We start from the raw sequence: 21,093 nt of genomic DNA, 5'->3' as shown, positions 1-21,093 counted from the left end.
ACATGGCAGCATGGTATTCATATGATTTGGCCTCAGGACAGTGGCCAAGCTCTTTGCTGTGTCCTCCTCCTCTCAGCAAGACACAGTTGCCATCTACCTTTCCTTCCTTATTTCTCAGAACTGAGATCTCCAGCATGCCAAACAGCTTTCGTCCCCTAACCACCCACCCTTCCCTTCTCTAGTGTCCTTCCACTGGAGTCGCCCTTCCCTGGCCTCTCAATAATGCTTTGTATGGCTGACCCCCACTTGTCACTCAGGACTCTGCTAGGCTTCAGCCCTCAAGCAAACCTCCCTGAGCTACACACCGTACCCTGGACTTCCCTCTGCTCGGCACTGAACTCCCAGGACTGACACTGGGCATCCTGGGGTGGATCTTCCTGACTTCTTTGGGAACTACAAGAGTGCTAAGCTCCAGATTGATTTATCTCTTCATCCAGGGCCTACACAGGCCAGGCCCAGAGCAGGCTTATGTGTGTGTGATGGAGGGATGGGTGGGTGGACAGGGAATGAAGCAGAATATTTGGTCCTGACCCTCAGGAGGAGCACAGCTTCACAGTGGTGAGTGTACACTTGAAGCTGGGTAGGTCTGCTGGGAAAATTTCCTGGCAGCCTCTGGTGGCCGTCTGATGGCTCAGGACTCCCCAGTACACATCTCCATTCCCAGCTCCTTCTAGTCTGTGTTCTGGATGCAGGGAGAGCATGGTCTTGTGAATCAGACTCATTGGGCCTTGACTCCTGGCTCCCTCCCTAGCTGGTGGTTTGGGGCCATCTCTCTGCTCGCGCTTTTCTTACCTGGAAAAAGGCGTGATGTTTCCAGGAGAGACTCTAGGAATAGAGTGAGGTGGTCAGTGTGAAAGCACGGTGGCAGGCTCACAGGAGGGCATTCACCGCCTTACTCTTCCTCACTCTCCCTTCAGTTGTCTGTTCAGGTCAGAGATCGAATCCCAGATGAGGCCACCTTTCCCATCAGTAGGAGTCTTTGTTAATGGTCAGATATGTCCTCCTTTGAGCTGAAGTCTGTTGTCACTCCTCCTGGTGCTAGCCCCACCTTTGGATAAGTCTCGATTTGGTGACTTGGGTAAGAAGTCCTGCTCTGTCCCAGGGCATAGAATACCAAGTCCATAAACAGCAAAGAAAAACACGCCTCTGTGGAAGACAGGACGGGTAAGCAGACACTTGCCTTCATCTGTTCCTATTTGTAATCCCTATGCCAAGAGCTTGGTCAGAACTCTGAGAAATAAACAAAAAATGTGTCTTGTGAAAGCTCTTTAAAAAGACCCGACCATCAAAACATGTGCCCCAAACCAGACCCTGAGCCATGTACCTAAAGGGGGCATTAGCTACAAATTAGGGTGTCCCAGAGTTTCCAGTCCAGCACTTTCTCTGCTGACAGTCTTGCTTATCTTAGAGCAGCCTGGGCCCTGGGCAGTGTTTAGGGTCACCCTGTACATTTGCTGGGCCTGTCTGTGTCTGGGTGGATGCTGCAGCAACCCTCCTCCCCCAGCACCAGCAGGACAGGCCCATGCTGTTTATAGTGGCCATTAGCCAGCCCTGTGCACTGGCTTGCTGGTACCCCTCCCTGTCACCCACCTTGTTCCAACCACATGCAGCTAGAAATAGACCACTGACAGAGACACCGTGCGCCCTGCTGGCACTCTTTATTTGTAAGAAGTGGGCAGTTATGGCAGCTGCCCAGCTGCTTGGTCTGGGGTCTTTAGCAGCCTCCCAGGTGCTACCTTAACTGTGGGGAGAGGATCCCACAGGCTGACATCCCCAATCCACCCCCCAGCTCATCTGCTGGCCACCAAGGGGTCAGACGCTAGTGAGTCATTTGGGACCAGCAGTTGGTGGAGGCCCCTCTGAGTGGGATTTCATGGGGCCCCTGTTGCCATTGGGGGAGTCTGGCTTCCTTGACCTGGCTGGCAATTGGCCCCTTGTGATCTGGCCCCTATCTGCCACTCCAGCCTTTCCTTCTCTCCCTGTGCTCCTAACAAACTAAATATTAAACCTGTCTCTGAGCACCTACGTCCTCCAGGCCTCTGCACATACTGTTCCCTTGCCTCGAGAACCTTCTCCTCTTGCCTGTCCTCTGCCACTCCAGCCTTTCCTTCTCTCCCTGTGCTCCTAACAAACTAAATATTAAACCTGTCTTTGAGCACCTACGTCCTCCAGGCCTCTGCACATACTGTTCCCTTGCCTCGAGAACCTTCTCCTCTTGCCTGTCCTGAGTACTCCAGCTCTTCCTCCTGCACCTCTTCCCTGGCCTCCCGTGTAGAATGACTTTCTCCCAACTCTCTGCTCCCCTGGCCCTTCCCACCCTGCACTCAGACCAGCCAGAATCATACCAAGTTGCAAATGTCTGTTTACTTACCCATCTTCCACACATGTAATGATTTACACAAAAACACTCAGAGAAATCAAGAGAAAAGACAGAAAATAATTCCTCCATTATCTTGCCACCCCAACAGATCAACAATTTTCATGTCTTGATGTCTGTGTCCAATATTGCCTGGTATAGACATAATTTTATCTGGTTATAATCATCGCACTGATGTTTATATGCTTCTTTCTCCCCAATATTCCATCAGAACTTTTTTCACTGTTGATACATAATCACGTAGCCAAGATGTGGGAATGTAATCAAAGCCCAGAATGTGGGGAGCTGGCAGACAGTGGGCGCCATGTAAGAGCTGCTGCTGCTTGGACTGTCTGGTTGGGACAGCAAAAATACCCAGGAGAAACGATTTAAAACATGGCAAACATGTTATCTCTGTCAGCACATGCCCCCTGAGTGCCCATATCTGCCAGATCAGAGCTTCTTATACTAGTTAGATGTGGCTCTTGCCCTCAGGAAGCTCCCAAGCCATGTGGAAAAATACTTTCAATATGGCGTCCTTTGTGTAATTAATACTAGGGTGTGTGCAGAGGGATGGTACAGGGTGGGCAACTTGTCCTGCCTGGAATGAGTACATGGTCCCCAGATGGGAGCAGAGGTAGGGTGAGGGAAGGACATTTTAGGATGTGGTAGCAGTATGTGCAAAGCTTAGAGGTTAAAAAGTTTTGGCCAGGTAGGAGAGTGGGCTCGTGGGTAGATGGTGGTGTCTCTGTCAGATGAGCCAAGCGGGCCAAATACTCCCTGGGTCTGAGACCTTGAAGTTGATACCCACAAGTGTAGGGATGTCAGGGGATCACCAGTGGTTGCATATCGGACACTCAACAGACTTGAGCCTAGCTCCCAGCCCTTCCTGCCACAGCCACCAGGGCCCTGCTGTCAGACCCCACCTGCTACTCCAGCCTCTTCATACACACATGCACAGGCACACACACATGCAAACCACACATACACATGTGACCCACCACATCTCACCACCAAACACACCTTCCCTGCCCTGGTCCTCACCTGGCTTAGAGAGAGGCTCCCTTGCCTCTCAGTTTTGCCTGCCCGGTCCCTGTCTCTCACGGCACACTCTTCTTTTCCTTCATGGCTCTGACCCCACTCAGTGGTTAATTGATATCAGTCTGCCGATGTCCTCACCATCTCTCCCTCTCCTCCAAGGGCAGCTCCCTGAGGGCAGGCCTTGGCCTCTGCCTCACTGCTTGTCCCTGCACCAGTGTGGTGCCTTGTGCCCTTGTTGAGTGAATGAATGAACAGACATGCAGCTCATCACTGAGGTTCTCTGAGGGAGGACGTGGGCATTAGCACGAGGCCACCGCGTTTGCAAACACTCTGGGCAGGAAAATCAGTAAATTTTGTGCAGATTAACAGGGGTCCAGCAGGGAGTGATGGGAAGTAAAAAGCTCACAGTCTTCAACCCAGGAATCCACCTCTGGGAATCTATGTGAAGGAAATAATCTCTAAGATGGAAAGAACTGTAGCTGCCCAGATGTGTCCTTCACAGGCAGGGAGTTTATTAATAGGGACGGAATAGAAACAACTGTACCGAGGGCCTTGGATAGAAGGTCACTTGCTTATTGGAGAAACAAGCAAGTAAGAGGGGTGGTCAGGACTGAGTCACGGCATGGAAAACACTTTAACTCAACTTTCAGTGAAAGAGGAGGTAAAGACCATCTACAGGATGACTTGTGATTAAGAGGAAATCAGCACAGGAAAAGAGACAGAAACAAAATAGATGCTTATAACCATGGTTGTATCTAGAGTGCAGGATTGTTGAAACATTTTTTTCACTGTTTTTCAAAGTTCCTTGTAAGTTCAAAATCTTAAATAATAGACCAGTTTTTATTGGACAAGTGATAGGGAGCCATGCTAGGTTCTTGAGGGGAAGAATGCCGTGGAAAGGAAGTGGCCACAAACTTGGACTGGAAAGGATGGGGTTGGCCCTGGAGAGGCATGGCTGTTTCTCTGCTGCTTCAGCCAAGTTCAAGTGCCCCCTTTTCCGTGAAGCTCCCTGGTGCCTGTGCTCAGCCCTCCACCTCTGCCCTCTTACAGCCCTCTGGTCTGGCGCTTTCTCCAGTGTGTCGTCTCTGATGAAACAAAACAATTACGTAGTCATGGTTTCCACCAAATGACCCACCCCAGAGCCTGACAGTGAGGGACTGCTGAGTGCAGGAAGGAACAAGCCAACACATGATGAGCCCCATTAAGGAGCCATCACAGGACATGGGGCAGTAGGCAGAGCAGCCTGGATAAGGCTGTGGCCACAGGCCTGGGGTGTGCTGAGGGCCCTCACGCTGCTGGAGACCTCTCAGGTGGGGACTGGGGAGTAAGCAAAGGGCCCTGGCAAGAAGGAGGAAAGAACAAGCAGTCTCACAGCACTCACTGGCAAGTGGAAGGGCCTGGGTTTTACACTCAGCAGCTTTAGGAAGTGGAAGAAAATGCCAAGTTTCATTCGGAAGAGTTAGTGCTCGAAGGTTCAGAATTCCAGACAATACTGAGGCTGGGAAATTTATGCTGGGAATAAATCAATCCATTTGGCTAGAGTCAGGCAGGGTGAAGTGGCCAAAGGACCTGTGTCAACTGGGGTGTGATGGGAGCTCCTGGGCCTCTCCTTGGTTTGGGGGACTTTTGTGCAAGGAGCAGGACTTCCCCTGCCGCCCACGCCCGCAGGCCGGTGGAGATAATCACATCCAGCTGGGTCTGTTCTAGTTCTGAGGCTGTTCACTAAGAATCCTGCCAGAGCATTTCCCCTTTCTTTCTTGGAGCTTCTCACTTTGGTTCCGTGATTTGTTTGTTTGGTTTTCCACCTTCCCTCTTTCCAGTCCTCCATTCTTATACCCATCAAAGGAAATTTTTAAAAACTCCACTGCCTCCCACAGATATCCAACCAGGATCACATTCACATTTGCTGCACTGTCAGAGGCCTAAGGGTGGGGACAAAAGCATCCACTCCCCATCCTGGCTGTGTCACTCACGTGCTGGGGATTGTGGGCAGCCTGTTCACTGCTTGAAGCTCCTGGTTACACTACTACCGCCCTGGGCTGAGGTGAAATGAAATACTGTAGAGTGCCTGCCATGGAGCAGGGGCTCAAGGAACAGGGGTTCCTTTTGGTCTCCTGCAGCCTCATCTGCTGCCCATTCTTTAGAGGGTAAAGGAAAAGCTGGTCTTGCCATCGGTGGCACAGGCAAAGGCTAATGAAGTGTCATGCAGGAGGGGATTCCACTCTGTCTCCACACTCCTCTCTCCACCCACTTCCCGAAACACTGCCCAGTTAGAGTGGGTTTTCTTCAGTAGCATACTTTGGTCCTCGTATCAGTGAAGATGCCAACAAAGCATAACATGCTGAGCTGTGCTCACTTACCAAGACCCCCTGTGTGGGTCCACTCATTCACTGAGCAGACGTTATAAATGGCACTGAGCACCAAAGCCGCAGGCTGGCCGTGACTGTGAGGGCATCTGGTTCTCCTGCATCAGGATCTCCCACAGGCAGGATGTGCTCACCCCTATGATGGGGCTCACTCCGAGGCAGGGCTAAGGCAGGCAGCTCTTCTCTGACCAGCTTCTCTCTTGCCTCTTGATGTACTGATGGCCTCAGCCCCCAACCCCTCAGGACCCACTGGCAGCCAACACACATTCCCATCACTCATCTAGAGCTCCTTTCTTGACTGGATCCTGGGACTCCAGGGCCTCATGGGAAGCCCCTCTGCAGCCCGCACTTTGTAGGATACAGCACCAAAGGCAGCTCATCCCTGATGGGACAGGCCTAGAGCCTATCCAAGCCAGAAGCTCTATTCCCCGGCCACATTTTTGTAGTGCTCAGTCAGTTACTCAGTCCACAGACATATATTATATGCCCCATACACTATTAAAATCCCTGGGATACAGTGATTCTCACGACAGACATGGTTCCTGTTCTCAAGGACTCTGTATTGTCTTGGGAAAAACGGAGGGAAACAATCACAGAGATACCAGGTGGATGGAGCATGCTGTGAAGGAAACAGGGCAGGGAGACATGATGGAGTGGCTTCTCTGCTGCTTCAGTTAGTGGCCAAGGAGAGTGTCTCTGAGAAAGAGACATGTGAGCTGCAGTCTGAAGGAGATGGAGCCAGCCATGGCAAGATGAGGGAAGAACTTTCCAGACAGAGGAACAAATGCAAAGGCCCCGAGATGGAACCCAGGATAGTGTGGTCAAGGGAAAATAGAGGACACGATGTGACTGGGTTGGGCAAACAAGGAGGAGGCTGGTGGGGGATGTGGGCAGAGCAGGTCCTGTATGCCTTGGTGGCCAGGGAAGAGAGTTCGTGTTTGTGAAGCCTTGGGGGCTTTCAGGCAGAGGGATAACACAGCTGGTTGACACTTTCCAAGGTCACCATGCAGAGAACAATAACGGGACAGTGGGGGCAAGAGTGGAAGCAGGGAGGAGGCCGCTGGGGAGGAGAGTGCAGTAACCCAGGCCAGAGGGGAGGGTGGTTGGCCCAGCCATCCTGGCGGCACAGGTGAGGAGATATGCTTGTCCTTGGAGTTCATTTTGCGGGCAGAGCTGACAGGACTAGACCTGCCAAGGGATGGATGTGAGGCTGGGGAAAGCAGTATCAAGAATGACTGCCAGGTGTCTGGCTGAAGCGACTGCAGGTTGTGTGGCCATTTGCTGAGATGGGGAAGGCTGAGGGCAGAACCGGGCTTTGTTGTGTTCTGCGTTTGTGGGAGGTGCAGTTAGGAGTTCAGCCTGGGCCTTGTTGGGTTTATCATGCCTGTTGGACATCCAGGTGCAGGCGCTGGGTCAGCTGTTGATGTCTAAGTTTGGAGGGCAGCAGAGCAGGCAGGCCCAGAGGTTCCGGAAGCATTGGCAAATAGGTAGCTGGTGATGCCATCAGACAGGGTGAAATCTTCCAGGAACAGAGCGTAAACATGGAAAAAGTCTGTGTTCAGTTCTGGGCCAACTCCAAGCACCATGACAAGCTGGGGCCTCCCAGACAAGGATGACCCAGGTAGTGAGCAGGCCAGATGCTAAGTCAGGAGGGAAGCAGTTTAAGGGACTGAAGCTGCTGCACCAGAAGGCTGAGGCAGGGCTGAGTCGCTCCCTGCTGGTGTGGTTTGCTGTTGCTTTTCCAATTTGGAAGGGGCAGCATCATGGTTCACCTGTTGCTAACATTGTTTGGTGGTTTGTGTATCCCAGGCACTGTGCTAGGCTGAGTCGCTCCCTGCTGGTGTGGTTTGCTGTTGCTTTTCCAATTTGGAAGGGGCAGCATCCTTGTTCACCTGTTGCTAACATTGTTTGGTGGTTTGTGTATCCCAGGCACTGTGCTAGGTGCTTTACCTTCATTATTTCTTTTAATCCTCAAAACACCTCAGATTCTATTGTCCCTGTTTTACAGAGAAGGAAAGTGAGGCCCAAAATGACTAAGTGACCTGCCTAAGGTCACAGAACAAGTTACTCACTGAATCTTGTACCCCATCTGGTATGACTTGCAGGGCAAGAGCTAGGTCTCATAAATAGTGGTCACAGGGCAATATCACATAGATTATCATAAGAAGTCGTCAGCAGTCTGAGCTAAATAGCAAACTCTTAGTCCTTAGAGATATAGGGCAGTGGGGGACTGCAGGATAACAGCAGGGGTTGGAAGGCGGGGCTCAGAGGGAGGCACAGTGAGCAGACCCTGGAGTCCAGCAGGCTTCAACAGCCCCGGCCTCTGCTGGACTGGCTCAGCGGGTTTGCATGTGAGCAGTGGGCTTGCTGATCTGGAAAGGTGACCCCACCACTCACGTGCCTCATCTCCTAGCCCTGAGCCTAGAGTCAGGCCTAGCCCAAGGGGCTGCAGTGGTCGACCATGTGTCTTTAGCGCAGAGCCAACTTGCTGGGGAATCAGGAGCCCCAGAGAAGGCCTCAGCTGATGCCCACATCAGGAAGCAGATGGTCCTGGGAGACCCCAGTTGTACCTCCTGCCTGCCTGTGCCAGCAGCTCTTGACAGCTCAGGGAGTGTTCTGGATCTGGCAGAACTCAGGCCCCAAAGCTCTAAGACCCATGTGTATATTACCCAAAATCTAATCCATCTGGTTCTCATTTATTTACACTTAACTCATCAAATGCAATTTTGCAAGAGCCGCTTGATAGCCAGGAGGCTTTTCTGCCTAAGCCACCCTTCTGAAAGGAGCCAGGGGAGGGCTGGGCCTCAGCCCTTGGGGCCAGGTGGGAGCTCTCAGTGTTGGAAGTCAAGTTTGGTTCCTAAGATGGGCTGGGTGCCCTGCCTCTGTTTCCAGCCCCTCGTGGGGAGCTGGGACACCAGAACCAGCACAGGGCCTGACACACAGTAGGCTCTTGGCAGCCATGAAAACGTGGGTGAGGTCCGAGTAGAACACAAGGTCTCCTCTGTTTCAAATCATGAAATGTCCACGGGAAACACAAAGCAACCAAAGCTAGATCCAGAGGTAATTTTTAGTTATTATAAATAACTGCAAACCTAGATTCTTGGTCCAAAGTAGGACAAACAGCCAGCTATTAATAAAAACAAACACCAGCACCTTGGGCCAAAAAGCTGACCTCATGGGCAAACCACAGTGCTGCCTGCAGAGGCCCTTTGGATGTAGATCAACTTACATCCTGCTGGTGTCACCTCTGGAAATCCTTCTTGTTGGAAAAATACCATGTCCCTCACAGTGCATGGACCCCATCCCAGATATGACCCTTCAGTGGCTGGTGGGAGGCAGAGACTGGGGTGGGGGCGGCCTGCACCTGTGAGGAGGGAGCACACAGAGCAGAGATGGGCAAGAGTCATAGTTGAGGGCCGTCTGCCCCCCATCCCAGCATTCGGACCTGTGCTCAAGCAGGTGCTGCAGAGTGAGATGAGGGGGACCTGACCCCAGAGACCCTGTCAGGACTTGATCTTTGGTGCAAGATGTCATATCCTTTTCCTACTAGTGTTGTCACAGAGGCCAGTGCCCACGCAGAACGGGTTGAAAGAGAGGGCTGGAGGCCAGGAGATCCAGAAGTGTGCAGGCCACACCTGTAGGGGGAAGTGAGCTCCAAGCTGTGCCATGGAAGAGGGGGAGACAGATGGGCAAGGTAGGGAGGAAAGGTCAACCTTGGTGACTGCTTGGGTGGGAGAGTGTCAGAAGGGAAGGGGCTTAGAGGACAAGATGGTTCAGGCCTGGGTGGCTGAGTGGGGTTAGGGCCAGACACTGAGCCAGAGTGAGGCCCCTCTTTTGCCCTCCAGGTGATCAGCCTTCCTTGGCACCCTTGTCTCCTTCCCTTCCTCCCACCTCCTGCCCTCCCACCACTGCTGGCTGAACATGGAGTGCTCACTGCACACTGGGAGCAGCTTTCCCCCACCCCTGGCCCAGAAGAATTAGGGACTCCATCAGTTCTGGTGGCACAATCACAGATGCATTTGTGCATTGAAGGAGAAAGCACATTCACCCAAGGAGGCTGCAGGCTGATGCCTCGCAGAGGGAGCCCAGACTGGTCCGGGCAGCCCATGGAAGGCCCAAGCTAGCCCCTCACAGAGCTAGGGCTTTCAGACTCCTCTCTCCACTCTACATACTTCTATTTGGTTACCAATTGAAAGGGTTTCCTGAGAGGAGCTTCCTAGAGTGCCCCAGAACCCATGGAACATCCTCCCTGCTTTGTAGTGAAGTCCCCATGCTGAGGAGCTCCCTGCCTTCTGGGAACATTCAGCTGTGGTCATAAATAAAGATGAAGGACCGTGAGCTTCCAGCAGAATTCAGAGGCAGAGAGTTCCCCCTACCCCACCTGGAATCTGCTCAGGGGTCCTGGATCCCAGGTTGGAAACAGGCCCAGTCAGGGCTCTCACTGCACATAGGCTCAGCCCCAGCCCAAGGCCTCAGTGGTTGGTGACACTCTGCTTGTCAGGCTGCACAGATGCCTTTCCCAAGAACTGTACTCCCTGCCAGCCAGACTGGTGGGAGGACCCAGATTCAGGGCCAGGGTTTTTGAGAGCATTGTGAGGTCCTCTTGGGGAGGTGGGGAGACACAGAGTAGCTGGAGCCTTGCTCAGCACTTGCCTCCAGACCCAAGCCCTGACTCTCTTAGCACAGCATTTCTTTTTTTTTTTTTAGCACAACATTTCTGAACACTTCCTCCTCCTCCAGCCTCAGGTCACAAATCTCCCTGCTCTCCTCAGCCCAGCTACCACATCCTCTCCTCCAGGAAGCCTCCCATCTCTGTGCTGTGGTCCAATGCACTGGCAGCTTGGTGAGGGGAGGGACTTAATCATCCATGCTCACTTTGGTGTCCCTGGCAGCTCACAGAGTATATAGCACATACTCCGGTGCTTGGTGTTTGTAGTAAATGAATGAACAAAGACATTTCAGGTGGATTCAGAAGGGCAAGAAGAACTTCATTCTGGACAAGCAAGGGGAGGGTGTGCATGTGCACATGCAGGCAAGTGTGAACAAGTGGGATGGATTCACAGCTGTAGAAGTGGGGGGACTACTGGAGAGTGGTGGGGAGGTGGAAAGTCTGTGGAGAACCCCGAGTGAGCCCTCTCCGTGTGCCCGGGAAGAACCAGGACCATACGCTGCTCCAGTGGACTGGCCTCCTTGGGGGGTAGTGAGTCCCTGGCACAGGCATGTGCAAGCACAAAAAGTGCCATCCTGCTGATACATAAGCATACCCACTCGTGGCCCAACCCTCTGCAAGGAGCAGCTCTGTCCCCATCCAGAGCAGGGACAGGACAGCCAAGCCCTGTGGTCCAGGGCAGAGGAATTACTTAGCAAACAAAGGCAGGCCTGATGTGGAAGGCAGGGGAGGAGTGAATTCTCCTGGGCACCGGGAGGACTTCACAGAGGAAGGGACTTTTGCACTGGGTTTGGAGAGATGGGTGTGCAGAGTCAGGGAAGGTTTGTAAACATGAATACCTGGGTAGCTTATTCTTACTGCCATGATTGGGCTCGAAGTGTCCTCCTTATAATCAAATCCTGGAAGAGCAGGGATAAGAGCTGGACTCATTGGGCTTTAAATCCCCCTTCTGCCTCTTCTATAGCTTTGAGCAATTCTCGTCCCCTCTCTGGGCCTCAGTTTTCTCATCTGAGAATCAGGGAGGATATGAATTATATCCCCTATGTGGAGCTGTCATGTGGATTTATTAAGATAGTGCCTGAGCACCTGAGCTGGGGCTTTGCCGGCAGTGAGTGCTGTTATTTATGACAATAAGGCTGCCAGCCCCACCCAGCCAGCCTTGATGTTCACCTCTATGGGTGGGCACGGGGTGTGGTGGGATTCCCACACAGGGACCAACTGCACAGGCCCGTTAGTGCAAAACCGGTTGCTTCCATGGGGCAGAGAAGGAACGGGCTTGCACATGCCACAAGCACTCCAAGAAGGCTTCCTGGAGATCGTAGTTTGCAGTCCCTGAAGCTCTGGCACTTCTTGTGGACAAGGTCTGGGACCGCCCACAGGCTGCAGGCACAGAACTCAGGGAGCTTGACTCCCAAGTGGATGCTCCCTTCTTGCCATGAGGGCACCTCTCATAACAGAATGTGCCAAGTGCTGCAGGACCATGGAGCAGAATGCTGGGCTTGCCCCACCCCTCAGAGAGGACCGAGGGGCTATTTCCCAGGGTGCCATGCCAGGCCTGGTGACGTCCTGCAGATGAACTCTGTCTATCCTGAGCCTGTGGGCAGCCATCTCATGGGCCCAACTGCTTCAACTGGTCACTCTTCATACCTCACTGTGGGTCCCATTTGGAGGCCTGGAGACACAAGGGTGGAAGCGGGTATGAGAGGGGCCTTAGGCCCTTAACCCTACCCTTGAAGAAGTTGATAATGGCCTCAGGCTGCCCAAAGAAGTTCTGCAGCCATGATTTCCTGCCCTGCTTAGGGCGGGGGTTGAGGCTTGTGTTTGGACCACAGTGGAAAAAGGGTGCAGAGGGTCAGCCCTCTCTTCCCGCCTGCTTAATCTTAGGGCTTTATCATTTGAGAGTGGGGAAAAGAAATGTTTACATGGCCTTGCATTTGTTTCAAATTATTCATCAGTGTTGGCGAGTCATTGTTCCCTGTTAGTGTAAACAGCCCTGTCCCAAGGCCCAGCCACGCTGCCAGGTCATTGAGGGTTTGTAGATGGTTACGTCAACTGCCCTTTAGTTCCTAGCTTTCAGTGAGGTAAAGAGCTGGGCCAGGCCAGATGGCTGCAGATGGGTGGCACCGGAGATCTTATTCATGGCGGGGAGGGAGTAGCATTTCTGCACCATGATTTCAGCATTTGAGGGTCTATATCTGTTTCATTTGCTTTACAGCTAAACCCTTCTTCCTAGGGCTGGGGATGCCGGAGTACAGAGCAAAGAAGGCAGTGACTGTGCCTTGAGAGGGGGCTGGCCTGAGTCCAGGAACAGCTGTCTGTGTTTCAATCTCATGATTTTGTGTGTGCGAGAACATGGGCATAGACACCTCTACAGGTGGTGTTGGGCCAGAGATGGAACTAACCACATGGATGCTAGGTCATTCTTAGTGCTTCTCATGGCGAGCCGCATCTAGGGTTCATGAGCATGTGCTCACATGAACACTCGGACTCGAGCACATGTTAGGAGTAGCTGGTTCTTCATAACATTAGTCTGGACGCACTTGGTGGCACAGCCAGTTTGGCAGGAGGGCCATAGGCACATGCTCTGGAGCTGGACAGAGGGTTTGAGTCCTGCCTTTGCTCTGACCCACTGTGTGATGTTGCTTAAGTTACTGCAGCTCTCTCATGCCTTAGTGTTCTCATCTATAAAATGGAGTCAGTAATATGACCTATTTCATGCAGGTTGCTTTGAGGACCTAGTGAGGCCTCGCAACTGACACATAATAAATACTCAAGAGATGTTAGCTTTGTGTGGCTAATTGGATGAGCAGGATATGGTGCCTAGCTTGGAGCTGGTCATAGTCCAGTGCAGACAGACGCAGAAGGCAGGCACTCGCCATACTTTGGGACTGTCCCCAGTAAAGGTGATATTGGCACTGGCCCTTTAGGGAGCCATCAGCAAGACTTCGTTGACTGGAGAAAGGTATTCAGAATAACCCCTCTCTGTCCTTCCCAGGCTTCCCTGGGTCAGATCTCAGGCTCGTGGTATGCTCATGCGGCTCCTCTCAGCAAGAGCCACCTTTCCCTTTTTTGCTATAACTGTTGGTGGCTTTTAGAGTTCAGAGCTCTGCCTCCCTCCTCTGGCTGCCACACGGTTGACATTTGAGCTTGCCAGAAAATAAATGACCCGCCTCACCATCAGCCTCAAAGGCAGCTGCAAGGTCTCTTGGGTGGTAAAGTGGTCTGTTGTCCGTGAGCTTAAATAGGACCCAGCTGAAATTGTTCCAGAGCTGAGTCCTCTCACAGTTCAGTGCAGGTCACTCTGCCTGACTCTTTACCTTTCCACATCCTTTTGGTCCCAATAGTAAAAGAAGTCTGTTGAAAATAACTGTATAAAAAGCTCAATGCCAAGAGAGAGAGAGAGAGAGAGAGTGTGTGTGTGTGTGTGTGTGTGTGTGCGTGTGTGTGTGAGAGAGAGAGAGAGAGAGAGTGTGTGTGTGTGTGTGTGTGTGTGTGTGTGTGTGTGTGTTGGGGGCTGGGGATTGGCTAGAAGCAGCCAGTAGCTCACTTTGCTTTTGTGGTTTTCTATATTTGCCTATTAAAATGACAATACAGACATGGAACATTAAGGTTTAAGAAGCCCTTCTTTCATTAAACAAACTGACAGAGTGGGGGGTTATGACTTTGGTAATTGAAACATGCTGTTCTGTTCAAGACCAGAACTCCATAAAGACTCTTTTCAGCCAACACCACCCTTTGTGCCAGTGGCCTCTGGTCAAAATGAGTGTCAGCCCTGAGGTCTGTCTCTCCTGGAGAGTGGGAAAGACCACTTGGCAGCCTTCCGCCGCAGTCTTGGCAGCCAGGGTCAGGGCCTTTTAAAAACCTCCTCATTCTCTGGGCTTTTGAAATCAATTTGCGGGGCACAGGGGGTAGCAGGCTGCCGTGTCCTCCAGCCTCTCCCTAGCTCCAAGGTCTTGAGCTGCCAGTTGTAAACCTGAGGTATGACTGAAGAAAGAGAATGGTGGGTGGGGGTGGCAAGTTTCCTTGTGTTGCGGGGAGATGGTGCAGGCTGCACTGTGTTCCTAGAGAGGGGGATTCTAGCAGCATCAGTGAGAGCCCAGGTTTGGGATCCTGCCTGTGCCACTTATTATATGTGGGACCTTGGACAAGTGACTTTGCCTGTCTGACCTCAGTTTCATCATCTATAAAATGGGCTAATACCTGTATCTGACTTACAGGGTTCCTATGAGGATTAAAGGAGTTAATATAAGTAAGATGCTTAGAACAGTGCTGGGCATACAGGATGCACTCAGTGAGGGTCAGCTAGTATAGCCACTGTAACAGGCTATTACTGTGAAGTCACTCTGGGGAGTTCTGTTGTGGAGTAGCACCACGGAGTACCACCATGGAGTATTTCCATGGCATATCACTGTAAAGTACCACTGAAGTGTAGCACTGTGGAGTGCCACCACAGAGTACCACCATGTAGTACCTCCATTGAGTACCACTATAGAGTACCACTACAGTGTAGTGTCATGGAGTATTTCTGTGGAGTACCACCATGGAGTGTGTCCATGGAGTACCGCCATAATGTAGCACTGTGTGCAGCACATGGAGTGCCATCAAAGAATACTGCCATGTAGTTCCTCAGTAGAGAACCACTGTAGAGTACCACCCTGGTGCAGCGCCATGGAGTGGCTCTGTGGAGTGCCACCATGGAGTATGTCCCTGGAGTACCTCTATGGAGTGCCACCATGGAGTATGTTCCTGGAGTGCCTCTGTGGAGTACCACCATGGAGTATGGCCCTGGAGTGCCTCTGTGGAGTGCCACCATGGAGTATGTCCCTGGAGTGCCTCTGTGGAGTTCCACCATGGTGCAGTGCCACGGAGCCCGTTCCGTGCAGTCTGAGGAGATTGATTGCATCTGTGTCCCACCATCCCATCACTCCCGCATCTAGCTCCAGGTGTGATTTTTCCTCTCCCTTTCTCTTCCTCTTCTTGTAGATGTGGACGAGTGTCAGGACAACAATGGTGGCTGCCAGCAGATCTGTGTCAATGCCATGGGCAGCTACGAGTGTCAGTGCCATAGTGGCTTTTTCCTCAGTGACAACCAGCATACCTGCATCCACCGCTCCAATGGTGAGTATGGCCTGTGCTGACCAGGCCTGTCACAGAACAGGGGACACTGTGTTGAGAGGGTGGAACAAGACCCTGGGTAGGGAGTACCTGGCATCCAGTGCCACTAACAGAATGCTGTACAGTGGGACTCTAGAGGCCCAGGCATGGTTTTGATTAGAAAACAGTTTCTGAGAAAGTAAAGGCAAAAACATTTAAAAGCTACAGAACTCAGATAATAAAGCAGAAACACTTAATGGACTCATTAGAATTCTTAGTGTTTGTTTTGGCAGTTTCCTCAAAGACAAGATGGGCCTGCTAATCCCAAGCACTGCAGTGTCCCCAGAAGGACATAAAGACCGAGCTCCCTGGCTGCTGGGCACTTGCTCCAGTCATATTGTCCAGACGCCACACAGGTGGCTCATTTGCTCCTTGTGAGACCTCCCAGCTTTGCGCCATGGGGTCAAGCTGCCCAAGATGGAGGCAAACTGCATAAGTGAGGACTCTGAGCCCAAATGGGGTTGTATAAGAAGCAGATTTATGGGGAGAAGGGAGTGAGTGGGTGGGGAGGGAGTCCTGCTTTCATCCAGGAGACAGGATTTCACAGGGCATCTGCTCTGAACAAGTAGTAAAGTCCCCGAGGCTGGGGTGGCCCGAGTCTCTCTTTCAGGGACTTATGTGCTCTGTTTCTTTGAAGAGTGCTTTTTCCTCACAGGGCATCTGCTCTGAACAAGTAGTAAAGTCCCCGAGGCTGGGGTGGCCCGAGTCTCTTTTTCAGGGACTTATGTGCTCTGTTTCTTTGAAGAGTGCTTTTTCTCCAGCTCCAGGTGAAGCCGTGAGGCCCCTGGTGGAAAGGAGGGTGGGCAGGAAGGACGGTCAGTACGATCCCTGTTTGGCCTGTAAGCACTTGCTGTACTGAGGAGGAGTGGGGTCAGGGGAGGTGATGACACAGGGCCTTGCGCTTCCTCTGAGCTGGATGCAAGCCTGTGCACCGCCTGCAGACCACCTCATTCCACCCTTGGCAGCCTGGCAAGGGGCTGAATTGCGGCCCGTGGATAGGTGAGGGAGCTCACACCCAGTCAAGTTGGGCAAGTGGGAGAGTCAGGATTTGAGCCCAGACTCACTAGCTGTGGGGCTCACTTCTCAGAAGGTGATAAAACTCTTAAGGAAAGAAACGGTGTAGTGGCATAGAGAGTGGCTGGAGCTGAAGGCCTCTGTGAGGAAGCCCCATCTGAGCTGAAACCAAATGATGAGAAAGAGCTGCATGGAGGTATGGGAGGGAGTGCACCAGGCAGGACGTGCGCAAAGGCCCTGAGGTGGGAATGGGCAAGTCACATGTGACAAGCAGAACAGAGGGCAGGATGGTGGAGCACAGTGAGCAAAGGGGAGAGGAGCCCAGGATGAGGGGGGCTGGAGAGGCCAGGTCAATTGGGTCTGGTGGGCTGTGAGCAGGAGTTTGGATTTCATATAGAGGGCAGCCATGGCAGAGCTGGTTAAGCAGAGGTGGGAAAATGGTGCTGGAGGGTAGAGTGGAGACTTTCTGTGGGAACACAGATACTTCCAGGGGCTGGGCATCAAATGAATTATGCAGTGGCTAGTGTTGGGTAGGACCTACCTTGGGCATATGTGGCTCACCCCGCCCAAAGGCCCCGGATGGCCAGATCCTGATTTTTAAGTGGAGCCAGGAATCTAGACTTAACCAGAATACAGATTTGGGATTCTCCACACCTATCTGCATTAACCAGCACATGGATTAAAGAAGTTTCTTCTCTGGTTGGGATTTTTATATGCAATCTCCAAATTTTTAAATCTGGGCAATGAAACCAATCTAAAAAATAATGGTTAACTTCTTAGATGCCTCCCAAAAGACAAGCAGCAGCATTCCCAAGGCTGAATGGAAAGTCTAAAGAGGACAGGGCAAGCATACAGGATGTGGGCTGAACACTCATTGATACTCTTTGGGGGAGAGAGGGACCTGGGTGACTGGGCAGGTTGCCTGCCTCTCTGAACCTTAGTCTGTTATTGTGACAGTTGCCCACCATTAGTGTCAACCACAGTAATGATCGTTATAGCTCAAAATCAGCATGTTGGAGGTTGCTAAGATTGAGCTTGTTTTGCACGTAAGTGACATCTGATTCCTGTGGCTCCTGAAAGGGCCAATGGATCCAGAGCCATTTGGCAAATTAGATTCCTCTTGCCACCTGACTCTTCCTAATGCCTGTCTAGCTCTTTGGAGCCTCCCCCCTGAATAGGGGGAAAAGCACGCAGACTGGCTTTGATTAGATGGAGCCGGATGCATGAGAGGGGTTGGCCAGGGTCAGTCGAGGCTCCTGGCTGAGAAACAAAACCGTGGGGCTCAGCCCTTCTGAGTAACCCTGCTGCCCAGACACCAGCACAAACCCTGGCCTGAGGCATGTGGATCTGGCCCAGGCAGCGATTGGGAGTATGAAGTTCTCAGCTCTAGCTCTCCATGTAACCTCTGTACAGTCACTCCTGCCTCTTCGGGTCCCTTCAATTGCAAAATGGACCAGTAATCCCTCCCTGGAGAGAGAGAGACCCATTTGGGGAAAATGATTTAAAAAAAAAAAAAAAAAGAAGGGGCTGCCTCCTGGATGGGCTTTTCCCTTTTCTCTCAACAAAGAATTCTTTCTTTCAGTATGACCAGAATTGATTAGGGAGTAGAAAGGGCTCTGAAAGGCCTGAGTCTTACTAGCTATGTGATTGCAGTTCACTGTTGAATTTATCCATTCATTCATTCATTCATTCATGTGCCAAGTGTTCAGCTAGTCCCTAGAATCCCAGACATGGTCCCCTGTGAAGCTTTCAGTCTAGAAAGGGGTTTGAATGCTAAATAAGGATCCTAAGAATTACTGTATAATAATGAGCTGAGAAAAAGTACTCTGGGGCTTCTTTGGCTTTGGTTTTCTCATCTGAATAGCAGACACATTAACGATAACAGTCTCCTCATTGGCCTGGTGAGGGATGGCTACTCTTACACCGATCCAGCACCACCACTGGTTGCTGATGGGCTGTGGGTTTGAGATGCCTGTGCCCCTCTACACAGGAAGCTGTCCTGCAGGGCTGTGCTCTGAACCCACTGTTGTCCTGCCTCAACAGTGGTGGAAAGCACTAGAGTGAGAGAAAACGTCACATTGTTCCCACAATTGTAGGAAGCAACATAGGTTTACAAGATGGCTTCAGGGGCTACGTGTGGCAAAGCCCAGCACAAATGGGCCCTTTGGCACCGTGGGAACCAGCACCCTTGTTTCCCTGCTGTCTCTTTGTTACACCATAATAAGAGCACAGAGGGGGCCTGGCTGCTTGGGCTAGAAGTCCAGCTCTACTTCTATCTGTGTGACCTTGAGCAAGTCAACCTCTCTGCTGCGTCAGTAAAATGGACATAATCATAGCACCTATTTCATAAGTGCAAAGATATTAAAAGACAATTTCAATATATGTGGGCTCTTATTATTGTTACTTATCACAGGTAAGGAAACTAAGGCCCTGAGGGGCAGGGCCTCGCCCAGGGCCCCACAGCAAGCCAGCAGCAGAGTCAGGACCTGGGTGCTCTCTGAGCGAGGCTCTGCTGATGCATGCCGGGTGCTGCTTGGGGGCCTGTGCTTCTGCTGAGAGGGGAGGGGAGAAGATCAGGAGTCAGACCTTGTCCTCGAGAACTAGTGACGAACTAGCAAGCTGGTGGCCCTCACACTGGGTTCATCTGTGTGCAGGGTAGCACATACCAATGCCTGGGGCCCATCAAGATGGCCAGCCTCCCTTGTTCATCTGAGTCAAGCTCATGAGCGCCTGCTACCTATCCAGCTTTAGGGCTGCCCTCCAGGCTGGCCCGCCACTCTCCTTCCTGTGGAGAATTGAGCAGTGTGCCAGGGTCCTTCTCCTGGGCACAGGCAATTGGGAATCAAGACACGGGGAGGGTGGCCAGAGCCCTGTCTGCTCACACTCCTCCCCAGGCCTGGGGTACCCCCCACCCCTATCTACTGACTGCTCCCACCACTTAGTCCTCAATGAGAGCATCCCATATGCTGGACAGCCCATCATGAGCTGAGAACCCAGGGAGGATTGTTGGGCTCTGCCTCCCCTATGCTCTGGTGGCTGCCTCTGTCCCCTGCCCTCCATTGTTGTTGGCTGCAAGCTCCAGAAAGCAGGTTTCTACCTCATAGCGCCTGCGTCCCTGCAGCTTGGGAGCTCCCTGTGGGCAGGGACTGTGTTCACCACATCTTTGAGTCTCAGTGCCGACTTGGGCCTTTGGAAAGGATAGAGGGAGGAAGAACAGGGAGAGGACTGTGGGTGTGGGCAGGGCATGGATGGAATGGAAGTGTGGCACGATGGTGAGCCGTCAGGCATGGGCAGCATGGAGTGCTGGAACAGCGCCCAGTTCACAGCGTCCTTGGGTTGTACAGCCAGATCTTGGCCAGAGTATGCTAGTGGGTGATGTGCTCTGTGCTGGGCTGGGGCCAGGCGAGAGGGATCCCAAGGCTCTATCTATAAGAGCCCCTCCTGGGAGAAACCAGGCCACCCAGAATAGAAGCCCTGCTGTGCTGCTCTTTGCCTGGGGGTTTATGTACCAGAACAGGCCTCAGGGCAGCCCAGGCAGTGCAGACACATAGGCTAATGTTCTCCCAGCAAGGGCGCTGAGAGTTCACCCAAGTGCATTTCACCTTCCGGTTAATGTTCTTCTGAGCGTGTTTAAATGCGTGTGTAAGTACATGTAGGAAACCACATTGCCCTCCCTCACAGGCTTTCCTCATGGGGTTCGTGGCCACAGCCCAGGCAGTGCAGACACATAGGCTAATGTTCTCCCAGCAAGGGCGCTGAGAGTTCACCCGAGTGCGTTTCACCTTCCGGTTAATGTTCTTCTGAGCGTGTTTAAATGCATGTGTAAGTACATGTAGGAAACCACATTGCCCTCCCTCACAGGCTTTCCTCATGGGGTTCGTGGCCATGTATTCACATAGCTCAAGACTTGGCATCAGGAGTGATGCTGGCTCCAGCCAGAGTCCAAGGTGGGGGCCAGAAATAGGAAATCTCAGCTTCCAGAGCATAGCCCTTTGCATAAAATGATGATGATGATGACAGCAAGAGCTGCATTTATCGTGTGCTTACTATGTGCCAGGCCCTCATTGCATCCTTACAGTAACCCATTTTTCAGATAAAGGAACAGAGGCACTGAGAGGTTAAGGAACTTGCACAAGGTAGTCTGCGGCATCATAGGACCTATGCTCTGCCAGTCTGGCCCCAGGGCCTGGGCTCCTGACCCCCAGCTAGTGGAGAGAGCAGACAATAAGGAAGGTTCTGGGACCCCCTCTCCATAGAGAGGCCCTGAGGTGCAGCAGAGATGCCTTCTCAAGTGGCAGCACTTGCAGTTGCAGGTACCAAGTGTGCCTCTTTAAGCACCAAGAGTTCAAACAACATTTTGTGGTGGAAACTTTCTAAAATGTTTCACACTTCCCTTCTCTCTTCATGGAAAGGAATGGTATGAATTGGCTTGCCCTCTTTTTTCCTACAATTTGCAATTTTTGTTGTGAACTCAGTTATGGAGACAGCCACCC

General features: G+C 52.0%; 1 protein-coding gene across 1 annotated transcript in view; it reads left to right on the top strand.

The window, feature by feature from the left end:
• SCUBE1 (signal peptide, CUB domain, EGF-like 1) overlaps nt 1-21,093 on the top strand; it is a 129,574-nt gene that overhangs the window by 26,271 nt on the left and 82,210 nt on the right. Inside the window, exon 4 of the mRNA XM_008578534.1 lies at nt 15,416-15,550. Within this exon, the coding sequence (XP_008576756.1) occupies nt 15,416-15,550 (135 nt within the window). The remainder of the gene's footprint in view (nt 1-15,415; nt 15,551-21,093) is intronic.

This window comes from Galeopterus variegatus, unplaced genomic scaffold (assembly GCF_000696425.1).
Source record: "Galeopterus variegatus unplaced genomic scaffold, G_variegatus-3.0.2 Scaffold1710, whole genome shotgun sequence".
Classification (NCBI taxonomy): Eukaryota; Metazoa; Chordata; class Mammalia; order Dermoptera; family Cynocephalidae; genus Galeopterus; species Galeopterus variegatus.
The sequence above is the reverse complement of the archived record's forward strand: the minus strand, read 5'-3'. Positions and strand labels throughout refer to the sequence as shown.